This window comes from Chelonia mydas, chromosome 7 (assembly GCF_015237465.2).
Source record: "Chelonia mydas isolate rCheMyd1 chromosome 7, rCheMyd1.pri.v2, whole genome shotgun sequence".
NCBI classification, from domain to species: domain Eukaryota; kingdom Metazoa; phylum Chordata; order Testudines; family Cheloniidae; genus Chelonia; species Chelonia mydas.
Window position 1 is genome coordinate 43373818 of NC_057853.1, and position 24733 is coordinate 43398550.

Genomic DNA, 24733 nt, shown 5'->3' on the forward strand with positions numbered 1-24733 from the left:
AGCCATCACAGCATTTCATACCAACAGAAAGCATCATGCTGCCTGTACACCCACCAATCCACCTCCTGTAGCACTTGGGTTTTCCCTGGAAGTCACCACCCCATGTTTTGACCCAGCCAATGCTGATCCTGTAAAGTCTCACAAGATTAGCCTAACGCCAGATACTATTGCTGTATCTTAGGATCACTGGTATATGCGTCCCCAGAAAATAATCTCTATTTCACAGTAATAAAGCACCTGTAGGTGATAGTCATTGGCTGGAAACCTCCCCCAAACATACCATTAGATGCACTGGTTTTTTATTCTTTGTCTCGAGAGCTGGATATATTATTTCAGCAGCTGGTGAAGTGACACTTGTCTATATACTGTAGAGTCTCTAAAGCTTTGGGGGATCTTTGGGATGAAGCTGCCATACAAGAGCAATAGGTTATTATTCCCACTTTCAGTTGTGTGACTATTTTGTACCTCAAGCTTCTCCTAGACTTATGAGCAGATCATGCTCATTAGAAATAAATAGCCAAGCCAGACTGCTCACTAGATGGATTCCCCCACTCTCTCTCTCCACCGTCCTCCCCCAAAGATATCTGAGCTCTATGTTTAATTTACACTTGGAAGAAATGTCAGGGAAGAAATCTTTCCTTTCAAAGCCATAAATATTCAGGACATGGTTCTTAGGCCATTTCCCCTCACTTCTCCGGCTAATAGCTTAGTGCAAATTTAAAGTCAGTCTTGCCAAAAAACTTCACTTGTGGGACATCACTAAAATATTTATTGCTCTCATTTTCACAGCTCCTTCATTTTAAATGCAGGGCTCATAGTGATTCGGCCATGTGAGTTTCTTCTGATGCCCAGCAAACGATAATAGAGGAACCCCCCACCCATGTCAAGACATAGCTGCAGACCTCCCCCTCTCGCATGTTCAGGGTTGCCAGTTTCAGCTCTAAGCTTTGGGAGATCATTGATTTAACCAGTGTCAGTGTCCCTTTCTGGGGCTACCAAATTTCAGGCATCTCACCCAGCACCATGCAGGCAGCAGCCCTGTTCCCCAGACTGGCTGTCTCCTCGTGCATCCAGCCGGGCTACATGCACAAACTGCAGTTCCTTCCCTCTGCCCCCGAGGGCCACTATGGCACAGTCAGTGCCCCTGCCCCTTCTTCCTGGTCCCACTGCTGGCACCAGGCCAGGATGGAGGCAGCAGCAGCTGCTGCTGGGGAGGAACAAGCCAAGGAATCAAAGGAGGGAGAGAATAGGGCAGAGTCCAGAAGAGGATGGGGCATATATGCAAATTCTCATTCAACAGCATGCATCAAGTGTCACCCAGGGAGCTATCCCAAACTTGGCAGCTATGCCTTTCATAGGAGGTAAACTGAGGCATAGAGGAGTAAGGCAATTTGCCCCTGGCTAGAGAGTGAGCCAGGAATAAAACTCAGGAGCTGTGGGGCCCCCCTCCCCTGGCTGTGGTTCCTTGGCAGAACTCTGTCCTAGGGGGAAGTGCACATGTGTGTTTACATACACTGGAGAGCTGCAAACAGTACCACAGTCTGTGTTAATGGCAAGAGCTTCCACTGCCAGGGTCCTGCGGCTTCCATCCAGAACATACAGCAATCACTTTGCCCACCACGAACACAGGCAAAGGACTCTTCACACAAGTTGACGCTAGGACAAGCTCCCACCTCTAGCAAGAGGCCCCCGGGGGCTTTCGTGGCCATGCAGAGAGCACCCAGGACCTCTGTTTTTAAGGCCTTGTCCAAATGAGCCACCGCCTAGTAAACTGCCCAGTATCAGTATTCAGTACACCCTCCCCCCACCTGTACCAGAGGGGCTGTAATGCCCTATTGGGCAGGGTGGGTTTCTTCTGGGTCCCAGCCACACAGAGCTCCCTCCTGCATGATGTGCCTGAGCCACAGAGAGTGCAATGCTCGCCCTACACAGGAGTGCAGCAGGGACAACAGTTTTCTCCAGTCAAAGCTGGACACCCCCTTGTCTGGCTTCAAAACAAAAAAACAAAAAAAATCAAAACAAAAAAAAAGAAAACAAAGGTGCGTAAAAAACTCAGACACCCTGGTCTTCATTTGCACCACTGCTGGGGGAACAATGATGCAAAGCATGAACAAGCAATGACAAGATGGCTGATGTTAGTATGGTGGGTCCTGCACTTTTCTTGGCAGGGGGGCTAAGATGCCACCCCTTGTTCCTGCACTTGGGACACCAAGGGCCCTGCTAGTGGCCCAGGAAGGTGGTAGAGAAGGGAAGCAGGGGAGGGGTATAGGTCTGCTCCTCACTCTGAGCCTCAGCCCTCTCAACCCCTGTGGGTTCTTACCCAGTACCTCCAGTCCTTAGATGCTGGGGAAGGGAGTCTCCCTCCCCTACTTTGATTCTCTAGTTTTTCAAAACACTCCTCAAGGCTCCAGGCCTCACTCCTTCCCAACTGCCTGAAGCAGGGGGATTTTATTAGGTTCCTGACAGGCCTTAATTGACTACAGGTGCCCAAATTAACCTGTAGCCACCCTACCTAGTCTACAGGGAACCATGTCTTAATTAGCCTAGGGCTTATATATTTCCCCTCGACCACTCTCCTACTGCTCGCTGGCCCTCCTGTATCACAAAGTCATGGAGGAGAATGAAACAACACCAAGGTCTAATCAGACCTGCTGCATTGGGCCCCCCTCTCCCTCAGCATTCTTGCAGCTCAGCTCTGACTTACACTGCACTTCAGCTAAGTTGCCTCATGTTAAGCCTTCCCCCAGGTCTACAACGGCCACAACATTTGGGATAATGCCTGAATCTGCAGGAAAATGAAGCCCTGGGAGGCAGCATGTCGCACAGGTGGTCTCCCTTAGGAGTTCTCCTCCAGAGGGAGAGAAAAAGCTTTACCACTCATCAGCTCCTTTCACAGCCTGCAGGTAGCTGAGCCCCAAGCTAAGGGAACAGAAGGGAGAGGAGAATGCCTGAGGCAGGGTGAGAACAGCACCACAAGAACACCAATGAGACTTAGGGCCCATCTACACTGGCAAGTTTCGGCGCAGTAAAGCAGCTGTCGGCGCTGTAACTCCCGAGGTGTACACACGGCCAAAGCACTTAGTGCGCAGAAACAGCGCAGTTGTAGCGCTGTAAAAAAACCACCCCAACGAGAGGCGTACAGCTTGGAGCAGCTCTTAAACATTATGGAGCACCAAGCAGATATGCTCCAGGTGATACTAGCTCTTCAAATCGAGCAGCTCCGCACCTGCCCTCCCCTGCAGCCACTGTCACAAATTTCTTTCCCATGATCCCCCCCCACACCGCCAACACACTCTTATCAACCTCCTGGCTCCAGTCCATTCCTCACATTCCACTCCTCCCCCCTCACAGTCCAGCACTGCGGACTCCCACTACCCACTGCACTCAACACCCATCCCTCTGCAGTTTGGCCCTGCTGAAGTACAGCACCCGCTGTATTGTACTCCAAAGGAGAGAGGTGCTATGAGCTCTGGACATACACAAATCTTTACCTCTCCTGGGACCCCTCCTTCTCCTGGGACGTTCCCTTCACCCATCCCCCTCACTGCGGATGTTTTGTTTGTTTGTTTCACTCTCTCCTTTGGTTGTTGTTTTTTAATAAAAGAATTGTGCTGGTTTGAAAGCAATCTTTATTCTATTAATTGAAAGCAAACAGAGTCCTGCAAAGCAACAGACGGTTATGTTAAACCTTCATATTGCATCATCTGCACCAATCACAATCACCTCCTAGCACTACAAGCACTGCACTCCCGAGCATAGCAACAAATATTAGTGGATTTCAGCTTCAAATTGCTGCCTCAAAGCATCCCTGATCCTTATGGCCCCATGCTGTTCCCCTCTAATAGCCCTGGTCTCTGGCTGTTCAAACTCAGCCTCCAGGAGCTGAGCCTCTGCGGTCCAGCCCTGAGTGAAGCTTTCACCCTTCCCTTCACACATATTATGGAGCGTACAGCACACGGTTGTAAGTATAGGAATATTGTCATCGGCCAGGTCCAGCTTCCTATAGAGGCAGCGCCAGTGGGCCTTTAAAAGGCCAAAAGCACACTCAACAGTCATTCTGCACTGCCTCAGCCTGTTGTTGAACCACTCCTTGCTGCTGTCAAGTTGCCCCGTGTATGGCTTATAGCTACAGCATTAAGGGGTAGGCAGGATCTCCCAGGATCACAATGGGCATTTCGACTTCCCCTTCAGTGATCTTCTGGTCCAGAAAGAAAGTCCCTGCTTGCAGCTTCCTGAACAGGCCAGTGTTCCAAAAGATGCATGCATCATGCACCTTTCTGGACCAGCTTGCCTTAATGTCTGTGAAACGCCCTCAGTGATCCACAAGCACCTGGAGAACCACTGAGAAATACCCCTTGCGATTAATGTGCTAGGTGGTCTGGTGCCAGAATTGGAATATGCATGCCATCTATCGCCCCTCTGCAGTTAGGGAAGCCCATTTTACATTCATAGATATTTAGGTCAGAAGGGACCATTATGATCATCTAGTCTGACCTTCTGCACAACGCAGGCCACAGAATTTTACCCACCACTCCTGCGAAAGACCTCTCACCTGTGTCTGAGCTATTGAAGTCCTCAAATCGTGGTTTAAAGACTTCAAGAAGCAGAGAATCCTCCAGCAAGTGACCCGTGCCACATGCTACAGAGAAAGGCGAAAAACCTCCAGGGCCTCTTCCAATCTGCCCTGGAGGAAAATTCCTTCCCGACCCCAAATATGGCGATCAGCTAAACCCTGAGCATATGGGCAAGATTCACCAGCCAAATACTACAGAAAATTCTTTCCTGGGTAACTCAGATCCCACCCCATCTAATATCCCATCATAGGCCATTGGGCCTATTTACCATGAATATTTAATTACCAAAACCATGTTATCCCTTCATACCATCTCCTCCATAAACTTATCGAGTTTAATCTTAAAGCCAGATAGATCTTTTGCCCCCACTGCTTCCCTTGGAAGGCTATTCCAAAACTTCACTCCTCTGATGGTTAGAAACCTTCGTCAAAGCCAGCCACAATGTCACGCATGTTGCCCAGAGTCATGGTCTTTCAGAGAAGGATGCGATTAATGGCCCTGCACACTTCCGTCAACATGAGTCCAACAAGTGACTTTCCCACTCCGAACTGGTTAGCGACCGATCAGTAGCAGTCTGGAGTAGCCAGCTTCCACAGTGCAATCGCCACGTGCTTCTCCAACGGCAGGGCAGCTCTCATTCTCGTGTCCTTGCACTGCAGGGCTGGGGCGAGCTCATCACCCAGTCCCATGAAAGTGGCTTTCCTCATCCGAAAGTTCTGTAGCCACTGCTAGTCATCCCAGACATCCATCACGATGTGATCCCACCACTCAGTGCTTGTTTTCCAAGCCCAAAAGTGGCATTTCACTGTGGTCAGCACCTCCATGAATGTGACAAGCAATCTCATGTCGTAGCTAGTACGCGTGGTGAGATCAATGTCCCACTCCTCTTGCCTTTGTAGTTTAAGGAATAACTCCACTGCCACTCGTGACGTGTTGGTCAGAGCAAGCAGCATACTGGTCAACCGTTCAGGATCCATTCCTGCAGCCCGAAAAGGCAGGGCGTGTAGTACACAAACCATTGAAAGATGGCACCAAATGCAGCCGGAAGCACAGGGATTGCTGGCATGTGAAGCAATGCATCACAAGTCATTGGAACAGGACCCAGGGTGCCCTGTGACCCCTCCATCTTCCCACAATTCTTAGTGGCAGAAGAGGAAGAAATTCACTGTGGGATAGCTACCCAGAGTGCAAAGCTCCGAATACTGCTGCAAGTGTGAACATGCTATTGCACAGGCAGCTGACAGTGTGAACCCACAATAGCAGTTTCTCTTCAGCGCTCTCTGAGCGGTGCTGTAACTCCCGATGCTGTAACTCTGCCAGTGTAGACATGCCCTTAAAGTTACCAGTAGTGTTCACAAAGGAGCCCATCCTTCAGCCAAGAGCTGAGCCATCCCCAGGTGGCAGGCAGGAAGACCAACTCCAGCAAAAAGGGGAGTGGACTCAGAATCAAGCTTTCAATTTCCTCCTGGGTGCCATGGTAACTAATTAGAGCTGGGACTGGAAGCAGCTGTTGGGGAAAGGAAAGGAACTCGCTTATACAAGAAACCCCCAGGCTAAATTCTTTTTCATTTCTGCTTATTCCTCTTGCCCCCCCTCCGCTCCCTTTTCAGGGCTAGATTTCAAATGGGGCCTTATCCTTCCACCACGCTAGCTTGGACTGTGAACCGGCAACCAGTTACAGGCTAACCACTGGCAGCAACTGGCAGCAACCGGATGAGAGACCTCCGAGAAACACCTGCTATCCTGGAAGCTGTGAACAAAAGTGGTACTGATCATTCAGGAGGGGTCCCTGAGTTAGTACTGAGCCTCCAGCACGGCTGTGCAGTGGTGGGCCCTGCCCATGTCCAGAGCCCTGCATGGGCGCAGGGGTGAGGCTCTCGTTGCAGAACAGGAGTCTTGGTGTGTGCTAGTCCCCCACTTTGAGATCCTCTGGTAAAAAGCAGGAGGGATCCACTGTATTAACCTCCAGAGGCTCACTGGTGCCGGTGCCATTCTATTGCTGTCACTGGCACCCTGCTATCCCTATCGCTGCTACCTCCAGGCAATGCCATCCTCCCACCTTCCAGCCATGGTCTGTCCCAACCCCGTGAATGCATCCTCCAGCCTCCTGCCCCACACCCCACCCCGGTAGCCCCTCCAAGTATTGCTGAGTCACTGCCTCATTCCATGCACCCCTCAGGAAATAACCCCAGCCCCCATGTCTTCCCCAAGCAAAGCACCATGTTCCTCCATCATGGCTACTCCAGCCACTGCCCAACTGCTCTTAAATGGCCTGACCAGGAAATGCCCTCATCCTTGCTGATAACTCGCCTGACCAATGTCTCCCCCGACCCTGCTGATGTAATGCCAGGTAATGCCCCATGGCACGGTCTACTGCACCTTCATTGCCTTCCAGCACTCTGATCCCCTCCTTATCCATGCATTGCTACCCTCACCCAAGCTCTGTCCCAGGCCCCTTCCAGAGAAGCTCCCATGACCACCAGCAGCTCTGGGAGAGAGTCTGAAAAAAAAAGGCCATGATGAATGGGCAAGAGAGTTGCCCTGGATATGGCTGAGCAGCCCTTCGTAGCAGGGAAAAATCAGAGCAGGCAGGTGGGAGAAGTTAGCAACGCTTGGGCTGGAGAAGCCTTTAGGTAAACCGGGAAGGAGGGAAGCATCAGGGTTTGGATGGAGGAACTTGGGGAAAAGGAGCAGGCGGATACGGACAGCAGGGTAGGATAGGTCTGATTCAAAGAGATCTCCCTGCAGCTCGGTAGTCAGGTTGCATCTGTTTTGTGGACATTGTTCCATTCAGCCACTCGTGCTCCCAGGTCAACCCCCCCCTTTCACCAGCATGGAATTCTTGCCCAAAACACAATTAAAAGGGAAGAATTTAAGCTCGTGATAAAGAAAAAAGCACTTTTCAAGCAGCCAAGTGCACGACTCTCTGAGCATGTGCCAGTTGGCTATTAATACAGAAATGTGTTGATTAGCTGAACTATTTATATGCTTGCAAAATTTCCAGACTATACCCATCCTATTTTTGCTCAAAACTGAGGGGGAAAAAACCCCAGCAATCCTGTTACTCTGGAAATCCACACAGGCAAATTGGGCTTAACACTTTAAGAGTTTGCTTTGCTTATTTGTCTCTCTGTGCCACAAAGCAAGAGGCAAATTCTGAGCCTACATTATTATCGCTTGACACTATTCAGAGGAATGAAGAGTCTGGGAGTGAAATCCTGGCCCCATTGACGTTGATGGCAAGAAGGATTTCACCCCAAATCTCTGGCCTGTGGTGATAACCTAAGAGCTCAGAGCTAGGTGAGAGGCAATCCAACTGCCATTGAAGTATTTTCATTGGCTTTAATGCAAATTCGATCAGACTCCTAGACAGAAATAACCTAAGCAGGGGAAAAGAAACAGAGTTCATGGGACCATACCCTCCGCTAATGTCAATTGGCCTAGCTCCATTGGACATGCCCAGAAGTTTGCTTGCACTGGGGGGAGCAGGGTTAGGGCCTACCATCCCCTGCCAATGAAACTGGGGCTTCTACCCTAAAGCAGTGTTCTCAGTACATCTGCTAGCGGTCTAGAGCAAGGGCCTCTGCACTGCAACCTTCCCACCCCACCCCCGGCTAACACAGCCCCTCTAAGGGGCATGGCAGACACTGGACCAGCCAGAAGGTACATGTCTCCGTCCTAAACGTTCCCCCTGCCCCGCATGTGTTGTTCTTCCTGTTCCAATCCTGCCATTTTAGCAATTTACCCCAGCTCTGAACTAATCTCTAGGACTTTGTTTCCTTCCTCCAGGACTAGGGTTGCCAATTTTGGTTGGATGTATTCTTGGAGCTTTCATCACATGACAATCTTTAATTAAAGATTAATCTTTAATTCCTGGAGGGCTGGCAACCCTATCTGGGCTGCTACCTCATCTATCCCAGGCTGGGCTGGGGCTTTCAGAGGGTGGCAGGTTGCCATGACGAGGGTTGACCAGCAATGACACAGGTGCTGGAGTAGCGAGCATAGGCACTGTGTACTGTGCACAAGGGCTGCGTGCCGAGGGGAGTCAGAGCTGAGTGTGGGGCAGCCAGCAGGGCATGAAGGCGAAAGGCAATGAGTGATGGGGCATGGATTACTTGATGATTACCTGTTCTTTTCATTCCCTCTGGGGCACCTGGCACTGAACACTGTCAGAAGACAGGATACTGGGCTAGATGGACCTTTGGTCTGATGCAATAGGGCCATTCTTATGTTCACCCCACCTGTAGCTCTAGCTCCCAGTTCTCTTGAATTACCGTAAATTTTCCTAGTGCTCTACTGCCCTTCAGCCCCCAAATTTTAGGAGAACCAAAGCAGAGCCATTTGTTTTACAGAGATTTTTTTAAGCCAATGTCCCAGATTTCCAACATTCAAGCCCATTTTTCTTGATGAGGCATTTGACTTAACTTACTGGACTATTACAATCCGTGAGGAGAGTGGGGGGTTCGGAGGGGAGATTATGCCCTGGGGATAGGTAAGTAAGAAAGATTTGTGGGGAGCCATTAAAAAAAAAAGCCAAATCTTAGATTCCCTTCTCTTCCACTGTGACATTGGCTGACAGGCCACTGTCAGCATAAATTCAGAGTTTCCTACTTTTCCTTGGCTGGAAACTGACAGAGGCAGGGATATGAAAAGCAACCTGTTAGTACAGAGATGGCCCTATAGGGCCAGTCTGATGGGCTCCTAGCACTTAAAGATGGGGATGGATGAGACGCAACTTGCAGATGAAATTTCCCCTTTCAATTCCCAAGTGCCTGCAGCATCACAGCTGAGAATATCTGAAGGGGCTTCTCCCCCGAAATCAGGGGGAGAGGGGTCACCTAGCTTTGTTTGTAGAACAACCCACCTTGTGTAAGAGCAAGCTACGAGTTGCTTGAGGCTAATTATTTATCCAGAAGCCTTCCCTGCTGTATGTAAAACAGCATCTTCTGGCTGCACTGAACTCCACTCATCTGAATTTCACCAGATAGTGGCATTTCTCTCACCCAGCCCTAGCTCCTCTGCTTAGCTATTGAGGGGTCTGGGGGCTCATCCAACACTGGGCACATGTACTTGCGAGGGCAGGAGAAATAGACTCCGTCTCATCAGCCTTTTCTAGTTCTGTTCTGATTCTGTGCTGACTACTACACTTCTCTGCGGCTTTTAGGGCTTTGCTGTGTTTACTGGTTGCTTTCAGTTCTTTTCTCCTCACGGAATTATCTCTAAGACTTCAGAAGTCATACGTCTCTGTGCAAATCCTCTGTAACAAGGAGCAAGAACCCCAGAGCTCCTTAACACGCACAGATGCTTAAGCACATGGCTGGGCTTCCATGTCAGGGCCAGAGAAACTTGGACAAACTTCCTTAAGAGACCGCTGGGAGATACCACTCTCCAGAGGTAGGGATGCTTAGCAGGGGCAAACTCTTTCACACCTTAGGCAAAAGGACCTTCTAATGCAACCTGCTGCTGGTAACATTTGCAACCACCTGAAGCCATGCTAGGGTGTGTGGCATTGTGAGATCAAGCCGTTCAGAACTAACACAGCTTGTTTCACACAGACGTTGAGTGAATACAAATTCTTGTAGTTAGAGAGATTAAAAATAGCATCTGCACTGTTCCAGACAGCTACAATCAAGCTACTGTGAAAGCCAGCTCACATGGCTGATGCTAAATGCTATTATTAACCTGAATCCTGTCCAACAGTATTGTAGGAAAGAGAAAAATCAGATTGAAGAGAATATAACCACGTTACTACCTGCTGAGCTGTTCTGCACCTTTCCGGCCCACATTTATGCTTTTTCATGGTTTCCAATCTTCCAGATGAACCGCTATACCATGTAATTAAGGGAGGAAAAACTTAAAGGTCCATCTTTCCCTGTGTACAAGATGGATTTTCATTTGTTGAACCACAAACAAGCCTCTAAATCAATATATGGATTTCTATCATGCAGTAAGCTTTCTGCGATGGGGACACATTAGGGGGAGGTAAGTAACACACAAAGGTTCACTTTTCTTCTGCTTCAGACTTTTGACTATATTAGCCCCACCACCACCACTATATCTGAGGTCCTTTGCAGAATAAAAAGCGACAGTCTTTTGTTCCCTGACACCAGGTACAAGAAGAAAAAAACAAAATAAAAACACCTTATTTGAGGACTCTGGTCCACAGAAAGGATTAAAAACCAGTAAGTTTGTTATTCACCCACTGGATTGAAACAAAGAATACTGAAAAAATAGAAATTTGCTTTTTTTTTTAATTTCTCTTAGCTGGGACAATGGAACTAAACTGCCGAGTTTCACTTCCCAGTTCACATTGGTGCAGCTTGGATTCGCAGTTCTGTGGGGGAATGTTCAACTTTTCAACTAAATAAAAAACACATGAACACTTTGTAGGTGTTAAACCCATTTGAACAACAAAATAATCTTGTTTGGCCTAAATGAATGAGTGGTGATTTGCATTTTGTCTTCATTTGGACTACAGATCAAATAGATAGGATCTTTCTGTTCCTCTTGGTAAACAGATGCTATCAGGCCACTGAGTCAGAGTAAAGACCCGTCTATCACTTCCTTTTTGAAATACAACTACACCTGCATTAGGGCATAGCCCAAGTCACAAATCTGAATCATGCACCAAAGTTTAAACTCTAGAAATGGTTCCATGTCATAGTTCTTGTACCAGGCGGTTAGGTACCAGAGCTAGGGCTCTGCCCTCACAGCTGGCTGTAACTAGAAGTACATGTGGTGATTTCGAGCTCCCCTCTCCCCCAACTCCTGATTTCACATAACATTCAACATGCCAAACAAAGTAGCAAGGGGACTATCACCCTGATCTGAAAAATGCGGAGCATCTACAATTCCAACTGACTTCTTGCTTCAGCATCAGGCCCTAAGTTACCGTTACTTGCCACTGAAATGAAAGCGGCCCCTTTACATCCACTATAGAAGTTATTGGCAAGGGCCAGGTGTCCCCCCTCAAGCCACACGTGCCTTATGAACAGAGGGCTTTTTTGGGTGGCGGTGCAAGAGGCGGTGCAGTATCCGTCTCATGCTGTTCTTTGTTCTCTGGTGTATTCAGTCCTCATTCTCCCCACCACCACCCCCATTACTGCAAGATCTCAAAAATTACACTAAAAAAGAAAAGGAGTACTAGTGGCACCTTAGAGACTAACCAATTTATTTGAGCATAAGCTTTCGTGATCTACAGCTCACTTCATCGGAAGTTACACTGTGCACGAAACCAAACACCATGCTTGAACACAACCCAGACAGTGCTGTTCACGGTCACAGGAGGACATAAAACGGGCCATAAAAAGGGATAAAAGAGAATAGCCCGCCCTTATACAGACAGGTTTCGCTGACTAGCCAAGCACTGGACACAGAAACATGATTTTTAAAGAAAAAATAATATTTATTTGCAATATAAACAAAAGTCCCAATATTGGTTCAGTATATATATATAGGGTCATTAATTTACCTTCATAACTCAGAAAGCAAAAACCATCCCTCGCTAACAAGCTCTCATTTGGATTAATCAGAGGATGTATCTTTTTCCTTTAAAGAAGACAGATCACTTACAGCACAGGAAGCCTTTATAAGCCAGCTTAGCTGTAATGCAATACAGATGCACTGTCTAAAAATCCCTGAAAAAAAAAAAAAAAAAAAAGTTCCTCCATGAGGTAAAATGCAATTAGGATATTTTCAATTTGCTCGCTCACTCTCAGCCATACTTATGTCCATTCTCCCTTCCCTGATGACCCACAATCCCAACATTGTTACAAAACAAAAAAGACAGAAGACAACCAACCAAAAAAAAAAAAAAAAATCATGACGACAGCATCGAACTTTCCTCTATATGGAGGGGGTTTTTTTTTTTCTTCTTTTTTTTTTTTTTTTGAAAAAAAATACAAAAACCTGGATATTTAGAAAAAAAATTCCGTGGCTTTCTCTTTTTTTTTTTTCGTTTTAGTTACATGAGAGTTCCAGTGGATAAGGAGGTGGGGAGAAGGGAAGGACTACATTGCAGCCAGTAAAAGAAACCTCCAGATCCATTCTGCCCTCCTCCCAGATGTTAGTACCACTTCTTCAGCGTATGAAACCTTTGCCAAACGTTAGCCAGAAACATGAACAAGTCTTCTTGTTCTAGAAGGCACGGCAAAAAGTTACTCGAAAAAAGGAAACCCATTGAATCTCCATTGAACGCTCTGAAAGTCTCGGAATTTGCCAGTTTTTACAACATTCTGGTCATTATTTCACACATTTCCACTCCCCTTCCATGGTTTGCACATGACTCCGCAGCAGTGTCATGCTGTAAAAACTTTGCTCTGCTCCAGTCTTTTGGAGTACCAGTAGCACTCGATTCCCACCCCTGCACACATAAAAGAATTAAGTGTGCCAGATAAGTGCCAACATCACAAGTACTTTCTTCACTTCAGAAGCTGGAATGATTTCAGGCCAGCTGGATGACACCAATCATTCGACTGACGGCAGAGAACGAGTGCTAGCCTCAGACATGCTTCTACCAACTCTGGAGGCTACACCAGGTTTACCTCTGGCAACAGCAGACAGTGTTTTTTGGTGGTGGGGTAATGGGGGTGGTATTTAAAAAAAAGCTTGCAGCTTAGTCACCTTGGTTGATTCAGTGCAGAGTTTGTGATTGTGAGTGTGGAAGTGGCAGAGAGGCTAAGACCAACTGGCCTTCACAAATAACAAAGCTTCCTACCAGATGCTAGCAACAACAGCAGCATGTGTCTCTCTCAGGGTGTACCCAGTAATATGCCAGGACGTCTCAAGGCTTCACAAAGTGTGCAAAATGCATTTGGTCAATATAAACATTTGATTTAAAAAAAAAAAGAAAGAAAGAAAAAAAGAAAAGAAAGACAGATCAAACAAGAACAGAATAAAATACTGGTTTTGCAACCTCGTCTGTACAAACAGTCAGGAACTTACATATTTAAAACGAGTTGGAGCCCAAGACTCAGAGGGTAAGATTACCTTTTTCTTAAAAAAAAAAGGTAAACGTGGGTTTTAAAATAGTCTTGGGCCAACGCCCTTTGTTCAAGGTTGCCAAGTGCGTAAGTCTCCTCTACTTTCCACAACAACCTACCACGCAGATAGCTTTGCGTGTGGTTTGTGTGAGTGTGTGCGGTTCACTAGTCTCAACACATCCAGGAAAGCAGTTATTGCCGGTAACAGCTGCGCTCAGAACGCCACGAGATCCCCCATATTAAATAACCCCTGTAAAGAGACTACTCTTTGATCCACTTTGATTAGCATCAGGATACTAATAAATGGCCTTAGCCTTTTTAAAGCAGCGATCAGACACCTCTACTTGGAGAAACTAGTTCTTTCAAGGCTGCCTGGCAAGATACATACATTTTTAATATTTGAAATGCTCAAGAGAAGCTATTCAAGGCTCGAGTTCCCAACCAAACAACGTCCCCTTCATGTGGACTCCAAGGTGTTCAGCTGGAACAGGTTGTGATTGGTGGGGGTGGTGAAGTACAATTGCTCACTGGGGGAGCGGTTGTCACATGGGCTGTTGAGCCCCAGAGTCCTCTCAAAGTCCAGGAGCTGGCCCATGAAGTTGAAGTTCGGGGAGATATTCGACTTTTTCCTTTTCACAAAGTCATAGGCGTCATTCAGGGACAAGTTCATTTTTTGCATCAAGTAGGCAACGGTTACTGTTACAGACCTGCTGATGCCGGCGAGGCAGTGAACCAGGATACCACATTTCTTGGTACGGGCCTCATCTGAAACAAAGAGGGGGAGAAAGAAGGATACATTTAGACTTCTGTAGCAAAAATGCACTGTCCTGGAGCAGGGCTAGATAGCAGCTTCAGGCTTATAGAACCAGGTCATTGCCAGCAATGGACCCACTGCTCAAGCCGTTCAGAGTGACACTTTGGAATTTAACTCCACATATTTTCCTCCTCAAAAATCAGGCACCCTGACAATATACCCCAATGATGCACTTAGTCATACTTAGCACTTCAGCTTCCCCGTGCTTAACAAAGACTAATTAATTAAAGCTTACAACAACCCTGTGAGGTTAGTAGGATTGCTTTCTGTTTCATAAAGGGAGAAACTAGTGTGGTTAAGTCACTTGCCCAAGGCCAGAGAGAGTTGGAATTCCAACTCCAGAGTTCCTGGCACCCAGACCTGCTCCACACCCCTCTCATAATTCATATTAATCAATCAGTGCTAAGAGGGGTTTGTGAAGTCGAACCCGTCATGTGACCAGAAATGAGACACAAAAATCAGCAAAACTGAGGGGTTTTGTTTTGTTTTTTAAAGACATTTATTTTTGGAGTACTGTACAGTGGAAACGGATTCAAGTGAACTCTAAAATAGAGGAACTTAATTACTGTGATCTTGTTCTTTAGGCGTGGGGATTGGGAAAACAGACTTCCCTATAGCAAGATTTGTGCTATAGTGAATCTATCAGGACATACGGTGGCAGAGGGAAAAGGAAAGATAGCTTGTAGTAAAACTGCCATTTCTCTTAGCAACTGCTGCCACTGCTTGAAGAACACAGATGTACTGTCTCTTTCACAGAGCCTGAACAGCGTGAACTGACATCATAGCGTTGAGAGAGAGAGGAATGCCGCTGAGAACATGGCATACGTTAAAATATACTGCAAAGTTTACTTCTGGGCAGAACAATGTTTCAAACATGTCATTTGCCATAGAGCTTGGCTGTGAAGAATAAGGTACCATGAGAAAGGAAACCTCCAGTCCCGCTCTATTCAAAGCCAGAGCTTTTAAAAAATATATATAAATAAAAAGTACTCCAACACTACAGACTCAGGGATGGGCGGAGAGGAGGATACAAAAATTAAAAATAAGCCTCAGGTTTGACTTCCTAGTCCCCATTACTGTGTGAGTAACTCCAAGAGAAAGGACACCAACTCTTCAGATTGCATTGCTGCTCCTGCAATTTCAGAATTTTGCTGAAGTGTGTGTGTCTTTCATCTGAGCAAAGCCCCATTTCTAAGTTTTGGTTTTATAGTAAGCAAGTGAGATAATCCTCCATTTCCTGTCATTAAAGAAAGCACAAGAGGTTGGTGTTCACAGAAACATGGGTTGACTATAGCAGAAACAACCCAAATGCCACAGCTCATCAGGAACCTGATGCATCCACCAGGAAGGTGAAACAGCATCCCCGCACTTTGCTAAATCCTTGGGCTTTTGACCAGAACAGTGCTATGCAAGGGGGCGGGGGGGAGGGGCGCGGCGGCAATGGCAACTAGTTCCTCCAAGATAGCTGCAAAGCAGCCAAGGTCCTAATACTGTATTGTTCCATTTAAGGCCTCACAGTAGAAGCACCTAGGCCCCTTACACAGCCTATGGTATGAAGGCAAGGGGATCATTTCATTTCCTAGAGATATCAAAGCTTTCTAATGGTTCAAGTGAGAACAGCTGCTTGTGCCATTCAATCCTAATAAAAATCTGGTGTTAGTAGGCCAATGATTACCATCCCTGAACAGCTGACATGCATACTGGAAGCATGCATTTTATTCAGCCTGACAGTCATCTACCACAGAACAAAAAGCATTTCTGGATGTTAAAGCTAACCTGGGAAGGGATCTGTCCTGCAAGGACCTTTAGTAAAAGTGTCTTAGGGCTTGTTTACACAGGGAAATTTACCAGCATAGCAATACAATCATACTGATATAGTTATCATTGTACCACTAGAACGCCGTGTTATACTGGAATAGGAGCAGCTACATTGGCAGTTACACCAGTAGAAGTATAACGGTATAATTACACCCATACATTTCCCCATGTAGACAAGTCCTCTGATTTCACCTCTAAGGATTAAGGATCTCCCTACAGGTATGGGGAACAGGCAACTGTAGACATCAGTCAAACCACAACATTTCTTGTCAGTCCACATTTCCCAAAATAAGAAGGTATCGCACTCCTGATTCTCCACCGCCGTGTATAGTCATTTTATACAGATGTGACTACCTATGTAAGGTGGGAGGCAGTGGACAATCAGGCCCCATAGCTGAGGTTGTTAAAAATAATCAGTTGTGGGGAACCCAACTTCAGATGCCTTAAAGGGAGACTGGCTTGGTCAGCACCAGTACTCCGAAGATGAGGCACTTCAAAAAGTACCTCAGACTGGACACTGAAAAGCAGTTGATTTTGGGTGGCTTGATCTTGGCACGTGACTAACATCTGATCTGAGAAGTGTACAACTTTTACGTCCATGTACAGACAAGTGGCGACTGCTATGGCACCGTAGCTCGCTGCATTCTCAAGTTGTGATTACTAAAGGCATGTTCTGCCAACAGCGGAATTCCAACACCTACCAATGAAAGCGATGGCCTCAGGAAAGAACTGAGAGAGATTCTGGCTCCAGTGATCCGAGATGGGAATCTGTTTGTATTTAAACTCTCCGTTGTGCTCGAACATGTTTGGCAGGTTGGGAGTCACATTTAAGATGTACTTGATGCCGTATTTGCCCAAGACATCTAGGTTGGTAGAATCTTTGGCACAACCCAGATACAGGTAGGGTAGGATCTGGACAGGGAAGGCAGGCTGGTTGTTAGGGATTGGGCTCCCATCCGACTCTGTGGCACTGCTTGGCTCCCTGTCAGACTCGCCGTCAGAACAATCGGAGCTGATCCTTAGTCCTCCAAGGCCAAGGACAGATGCAGGAGGAGAATTGCTGGGTGAGGAGCTGTCAAGGTTGGTCTCACAATGCTCAGAATATTCGGTCTGAAATTTGTTAAAGCCACCTGAGGGAAAAAAGGCAAGTTACTATTTAAAATGAGAGATTCTTGCATCAGTTAGTGGGTTAAATTTGGTAAAACACAATTTACTTTGGTCTTTGTTTCTCCCTAGCAAAAAGGGAGCGTAAATTCAGATCCCTGAAGTGTAGATTGTAGGCCCGATTGTGCTACCCTTACTCCTGTAGAGTAGCACTTTACTCAGCAAACAGTCCCACTGAAGTAAACGGAACTACTGATGTAGTATGGTACAGGAGTATGGGTAGCAGAATTACTAAGTAGGGGCTCAATCCACTTCCCATTTAAAAATCAATTGCAAGAGACTCATTGAACCTGAGCTGGCTTTCACCAGAGTCAAAGCTGGTAAATTTTAGTTTCCTAATAATTTAATACCTTTAGGTTCGTGGAGATGTAAACCTAAGTCTTTTTCCATTTGAGATGGCTCAGACAAGAGCTATTGTGCTATTTAACATGTAAGGAAGCCACAAAAAACAGTCAAACCATTCAAACCTCATCTACAAAAGATTTCACTTTAAAAACAGTTAAAATGACATGGGTTTTGCACAGTAGATTGATTCCAACCTCTAAGCTGTACGGTACAGACACAGACACACTTTGCATTGGATCATTTGTTACAGAATTTTTTAACATAAGAGAATCGTTTTATATAAAAATACAAAGAAGAGACCGAGAGGATCCAAAATGCTGATTTCTCAGCATTTCCTCTTCAGTGTCTCGGCTTAGCAGTCTGAGGAAGGAACGGAAAGGGGGGGGGGGGAGGCGGAGAGGGGGGAGAAATCTACCTTTTTTTTAATATATATTAAACAGGAGTTTAGCCATCATTATCCAAAGCTGACAACGGTGTCATTAGAAAGCCTCCTGGAAACTTTGTTAGTGGGTTTGGTGGTTGTGAGTGGGTCATTGAGTAGAACAGACAGCTCCAGCCACATCCATTCATGAAAACAGGGCTCTTTCTTCCCCTCCTCCTCCTCCTCCCTCCCCCAATAGAGAAAGACAACATGGAGAAGCCATCTTGGAATTTTAATTGAAAACATTTCCCACCAAAGCCCCAGGAAAAAAGGAGAGCAAGAGAAATCTAACTCCTCCCCTCTCCATTAAAGATGGCTTAAAAGTAACTTCAAAGCTGTTTCTTCCTTCTTATGGGAGAGAGCAGTTAAAAAAGCAAATGACAGAGCTAATCAGATAACACTAAAGAGATATGGGGTGGGGGAAGGGATTTCATCAGGAAGGGGAAGAGCATATCCACAATCAGATCAAGAGCTATGACTGAAACATATCGGCAGGCAGGTCCCTTTATTTCACTTACGAACAGACCTAAATGCTAGAAAGAAGGAAATGCTCTGTCCCCAGATAATCCATTCCCCACCCCCGCCATGCACTCCAAAGAGCCTGATCATCTCCTCCCTCCCCCACATATCACTGGGCTCCTGGGGGGGAGGGGGAGCGGAGTGTGGTTTTAAATGGTTGAAAGTGACAATTTTGCTTCTGCTTCATCTACCATTTCTGCCTCAACCCTGCCGCCCAGCGACCGCAATGGGGTGTGCTTTGGGAACAGAGGGTGTCTAACCAGGCCAGTGTTCGGGGGGGTGCCTTTTGAGACAGTTAGAGGAGGAAAGAAAATAATTAACTAAGTGAAATATAAATCAAGATCTTAAGTATGAAGCTACGAGGAGTTGAGCGTTTTATTCAGAGACTAAAAGCAAGGCACTCTCCCACTTCTATAGAGTGAATCCCGGGGAGCAAACCTAGTTGCTCTGAGCTATCCCTGGGTGTACATCAATGGAGTGTGTGTCTCAGGCTAAAGGGGAAGGTATCAGTACAAGAAACATCCCCTCTTCCACAGAGGTTACTGGATCTAGGAATTTCAAGATGGAGAGGGGGAACCAAGAGCAGTTTTGATGGAAAATGAAGCTCTGACCACTCAAACTTTGCTTTTTTTAAAAAAAAAAAAGCTTTAGTCTACGGGGAAGAGAGTCAGATCTTCTTCTGGGTAAATGTCCAGAAAGGGACCCTGCCACTCCAGAATACCGGAGGCAGGCCTTTAAAAATACTCTGGGAGCAAACCGTGTGTCCCCAAATGGTTTCTACAGCCAGTCAGAGGCACACACGAGAGCGGGAGTTATTAGTACACAAGGGATTGTTTTCATGCCAAGGGGTATCCCGCCTCCTCCCCTTTCTGCTGGATAATAAAGTTCTGCTTTACTGTGGGGAGTTTTGGGGGCTGCTCTAATTACTGCAGGTCAGTTCAGGACATAGGAGACTGCGCATGATCTGTGCCAATCTGAATTTTCCTTTGAGAGAGAAAAGAAGACGAAAGATGCATCTATCTCCCTCCAGTAGGAATCAGATGTGGACTAAAGAAACGGATGAGGGGCAAATCCTTAAGGGTGGGGAAGGGAAAGGAATCTGCTAGGTTGTTACTTTCACCCTGCCCTGCTCTCTGGAGGGAGAGAGGGGAATCCCTCTGTTCTCTTTTAGCCTCTGGATTGGAAGAAGGGGAGGGGGGTCAATTTGCTTCCTAGACGAGTTACAAAGGAGGTGGTGATGGTGGTTCCCCTCTCCCAAGACACAAATGCAAAATTCGGGGCGATCTGGCCAAACTCTCCACTCCCCCAGCACACGGAACCATTTTGTAAAAAGATTAACAAGGGAGAAAATAATCCAGGCAAAAGAAAGTGTGTGTGTCTTTCGCTCCGAGTCTGAAATGACATCCTAGCTCGGCTTCCCCCTCCACACACAGGAGATTAAAAAAAGATAATCCTCGTGTGTGTGTGTGGGGGGGGTCTATTATCCCCCCCAAAAGTCTCGATTTCTCCTCAGAGAAGAGTCAGAGCCAATTGAGGGCATATGGGGGAGGGGAAACAAGGAGGAGGAAAAAAGCCCTAAAATAGGAAATCTGTCCTGGGGGATAAACTGCAAAGCACTTGGGGGGGGGGGGGGGGGCCGCTGGACAGAGTTTGTGGGGCCGCCAAAGGAAACACATCTGTGATCACATGGGGGGGGGGGGGGGGGAGAGAAGCTCTGAGGTCCGAGGAGAGAGGCAGATTGGGGACTGGCGAGTTTAGGGAGGGCGATCTGCGAGCCCCTTTTCGGGGAGGGAGGGAGGGAGGCTGGGATAGGGACCGATCCGCCCCCCCCTTACCTTTCAGGTAATACGCCTTGCACCCATCGTCCCGCAGCTTCTGCAGCAGCAGCCCCAGGACAGAGCTGGGGGCGCCGTTGTCCTGCTGCCACTCGGCCGTGGCCTCGTCATAGAGCAGCACGGTGTCCGCCTTGCAGCGCTTGGCGAAGCGCTCCTTGTCCTCGTGGTTGGGGATGATGGAGCGGATGGGCAGGTTGCCCTTCTTGAGGCGGCGCAGCATGAGGCCCGGGATGGCCAGGTTGATGGCCGTCTCGATGTGCGAGGACTCGAAGAGCTCGTGGGGGCGGCAGTCGAGCAGCAGCAGCGAGCTGCCCCCGCCGGACTCCAGCTCCTCCTGCAGCCACTCCACGCTCTTCCACGGCACCGCCGCCGCCATGGGAGCCCGGGGGGAGCTGCCCCACAGGTGATTTTTCATGAGGCTCGGAGGACAGGGGGCGCCCCCCGGGTCCGAGGAAGGGAGCCCACGGGCCGCCGCTGCCGCAAGGGAAAGGCCCCCTTCCCTCCCCCGGTCCACTCCCAGTGCACCACCGAGCCGCAGGCAGCGGGCGCCAGAGGGGCAGGCAGGGGAGGCGAGAGCGATCCCAGGGCTGCCAGACCCGCTCGCCTCCCTCCGGGGGAGCCTGCTGAAGCAGAGATGCCGCCTTCCACTTGCAGAAGCGGCGAGAGGGGGATCGCCCGGCGCCTGCCCCCGCCCGGGGAGGTGGACGCTCGCTGCGGATTGCGGGGCTGCCCTCGCCCTCTGGCAGCGTGGCCGCTACCGCTCCAGCCTGAAAGACGCTACCGCCGCGGTCGATTCGCTTCCTACCCTCGCGGGCTGGCTCTGCCGCCTGACAGCCTCAATTAAAAAGGGGCTTCGCCATCGGAGCGGCGTGTCATGCTCCGGGAGGCGGGACCGGGGAGGGAGAGCGCAGCCGAGAGGCCAGCCTTAAAGGGGACGCGGGGCTCTCCCACCCTTCCAGGCGCACCTCTGCCCAGCTGCCACCGCCTGGGAAATCGATGGCAAGTGCAGCCTGCCCCCAACCTGAAGGGCCGGATCCCCCCGCATTCTGGAAAACACCCTCCTCCCCCCCCCTTACCACCATGGCTACCACATGGTTTTAAAAAAATCTTAAAGGAAGGAGAGCTGAGAGAGCACAGTGAACCCACTGGCTATGTTAGGTGAGGCATTTCCACACAGCTGTGCAATATTTCTGTGCCTGAGCCGAGGGCAGCTCGTTGCCTGCCTTCACTTCAGTGAGAACAAACCAGTACGTGTCACAGGCTGGAGACACGAGCTTATTCCACCCGGTTTCTCCCGTTGTTTATCAGTGGGGAAGGTGCTGGGGTAAGGGCACCACTCGACCCTGGAATAAAACAGCGACAGCCCATTAGATCAGCCGTCGGGGAAACAGTGGATCTTAATAGGAGGTTTTCATCCTTAAATAGGTACGGGGAAATAAACTGGCTTCTTGTACAAAGGACAGGAGGAATGAATGGGCACCTACTTCAGTTACTTTGGGTGACTTGAGTATATATATCATAGTCTCTCTCTCAAAGACAGAATAGTGCAATCAGAAATAATTAACTAAATATTAGATTGCTGCACATCATCGGTTGTTGTGCAGGCTCTTGTGACCATAATCTGGATGCTTTCACTCTCTCCACCGTAATAATCAGCCTCTGTCATGATCCTCGCACATCACTGCACCTTTCTCATTCCCTTGCGCACTCTCTAAACTGCTTGGAGCTAGGGCTGTTCCCAAACCCAGTCTCCCTTGTTCTCTAAAAACCATCACAGAGTTTGTGCTGCTCCAAACCTCTCCTGAGCTAACAAGACACAAGCAGGGGTAGCATACAGCACACACAAGTGACACTCTGTAATATGACAGAGGGGAGTGAAGCAATCCCTATTTCGCGGCAGGATAGAGCGGGACTGATTTCCCTCTGGAAATTAGGTTTACACCAGTCTGAATTCAGTGGAGTCACTCCTGATTAGCACCAGCGAGTGGAAAATCGGGTCCAGCTCCCTGCGATTGCGGGCTGGTGTAGTCCAGGCTGGGCAGTATGCGAGCCTGGGCGTCCCAAAGTATATGCTCTCTGTGTTACAAGCTGCACAACTCAACAAGGGGCTGGCTGCCACTGGCCGGTTCAGCTTACACTGGCAGAATGGAAGCATTGCAACGTCCTCAAGGGGTTCGAAGCAGGAACCTCCTCGTGCATTATTGGTACTTGGAAACAAAGATTGAACCCACAGTTCAACTCCACAAACAAACCGCTCCAACAGCGCTGAGACCACTCGGCAACACGTCCCGGGGCTCCTAGCTGGCCCTTTAAACAGCTTTACAAGCGGAGCCCCTGATTGACTGGCCCGCTGCTCCACTCGACTTTTCCGTTGGGGGGCGGGGGGCGAGTCTCCCTCCTCCCTCCTCCCCCCTCCCTTCCCGTTTGTTCGCGGCGCCAATGAGACGTTCCCGTGGGCGGTGATGGAACGCGAGAGGTCCTATCCGGGGGAAGAGGGGCGGGGTGTTTGGAACCTGGTGTATCAAGTTGCTAATTGCAAAGCGCGGGAAGGGGGCGGGCTCAGAGAAGGTGAATGGAGCCGCAGGTAGAGCGGTAACTGAATGTCGGGAGAGGCAGGCGCAGGAGCAAGGGCTGTCACGCAATTGATCAAAGCCGCAGCGGCGTTACTACAAAGGGGCTTGTCATTTTTCTCCATTGTGAGCCCTGGTGCTCAGGGTTTAATACCCGTCCTGCTCAGGTTGAACATCCAGCACACACCCGTGGGAGCATTAGGACACGGGTGCTAGCGAGGCTGCTGCAGAGACCCGGGCGCTGCAGCTAAGCTGGGCACATTCACTGAGCTGAGAACACTCAAGCAAACACGATTTCTCCTTATTACATTGTGTTAAGCAGACTCAATGCTGCGCAAGCCACAAGAGTAAAGACAGATCCTGTCCCAAACAGCTTGAAATCTCCCCCGCCCCCTCCTTTTTTTAAATAGTCCTCTCCTGATCTCTTGTGCTCAGGCTCGTTTTTAGAAATTAACTGGTAAATTATTAAAGTGAACAATAACGATTCAGCTGAATCTCCAAAGTAATTCTGTTTTTAGGTGCAAAGAGACTCAGTTTTCTAATTTAAAAAAAACAGCATGAAATGTAGTTACAAACTAAAACGTAACCCAGACTCATCTGAACTTCTAAATTCCCATTTATTTTCAGGTTATATTTTTTAAAAGAACATGTTTATATGTGAATCCCTGTACATTTTTAGATTAGAAGGGTGTCTTGCTTTTCAACATGCACAAGCATAAAAATGAGCATTGCATACTGAAATATTGAACTTTCAAAATATAAAAATAATTGGAAGAATTATCCTGTTTTGTGTCAGTTTTTTAAATGGATGACTGCTCTGTTCCCTGCAGCTTTCAGTGTCTGGTATAAAGTCTTCTGGTTACAGATCAGACATTACAAGTCTCTCCTTTTCAACATGTAGGAGTATTTTAAAAAACAGATTGTTCTGTTTTCATACAGACCAGTTCTTCTCTCATAGTCAATTTCCAAACTTCTATTGACTTAAATGAGAGTAGGACAGACCCTCTAAACCTTGGATGGACATAATCTCTGTTGTCAGGAGCCTAATACTCTACATTTTTCTATCAAATAATGTGAAAGATTGATCAGAGTCTCTGCAGGCAGACCCTTGTGCTCAGGCAGAATCCCATCTAAATCAGGAGGGTCATCTATGCAGAGGAGAGTGCAGGATCAGGGCCGTATATGCAGGTTTGGAAGGATTAGATTTTTAGTCAGTAAATGGTGATTTCACTGTATTTACACAAGAGGACAAAAATATTCCCCTTTGCTCATAATTGAGATTGGCAAAGTAAGAAAAAGGCAACTTGAGAATGTACTAAAGTTTGATTTAAGGATGTACTAAAGTTTGATTTACTTTGTATGTTTTGATGTGTGATGTTGACAATTTTTGTTTTAATGGTTATAAAGCTTTAATTTTTTGACTCTCAATGTCTACTGACAATAAATAAATGTCTGAACCATCCCCCAACTGTGAACATTTTAAATTGATCATTTTTTCTCAGCTTTTTTAAAAAAAAATTTAAAATTAAAAAAAAAACCCTCAAGTTCTGACAAGCCTACATATCATAGAAAAATAACTGTAGTTTTAAAACACTGGGCCTCATTCTTTATAAATGCTTAGATTTTAAAAGCTACTCAACTCATTTGTTTTAAATTACATTTTAAAAATACACTTTTTATTCAGACTGGCAA

At 47.5% G+C, this 24733-nt stretch overlaps 1 protein-coding gene across 1 annotated transcript; it reads right to left on the reverse strand.

Annotated features, from left to right (window-relative positions):
- Positions 1–11958: 11958 nt before the first annotated feature.
- On the reverse strand, positions 11959–22844 carry DUSP7 (dual specificity phosphatase 7). Its single transcript, XM_037904461.2, has 3 exons — positions 20472–22844; positions 16889–17317; positions 11959–14320 (listed from the first exon to the last, which is right to left on the reverse strand). The coding sequence occupies exons 1-3, from the start codon at positions 20884–20886 to the stop codon at positions 14013–14015; spliced, it is 1152 nt and encodes a 383-aa protein (XP_037760389.1). The 5' UTR covers positions 20887–22844; the 3' UTR covers positions 11959–14012.
- Between the last annotated feature and the right edge of the window lie 1889 nt (positions 22845–24733).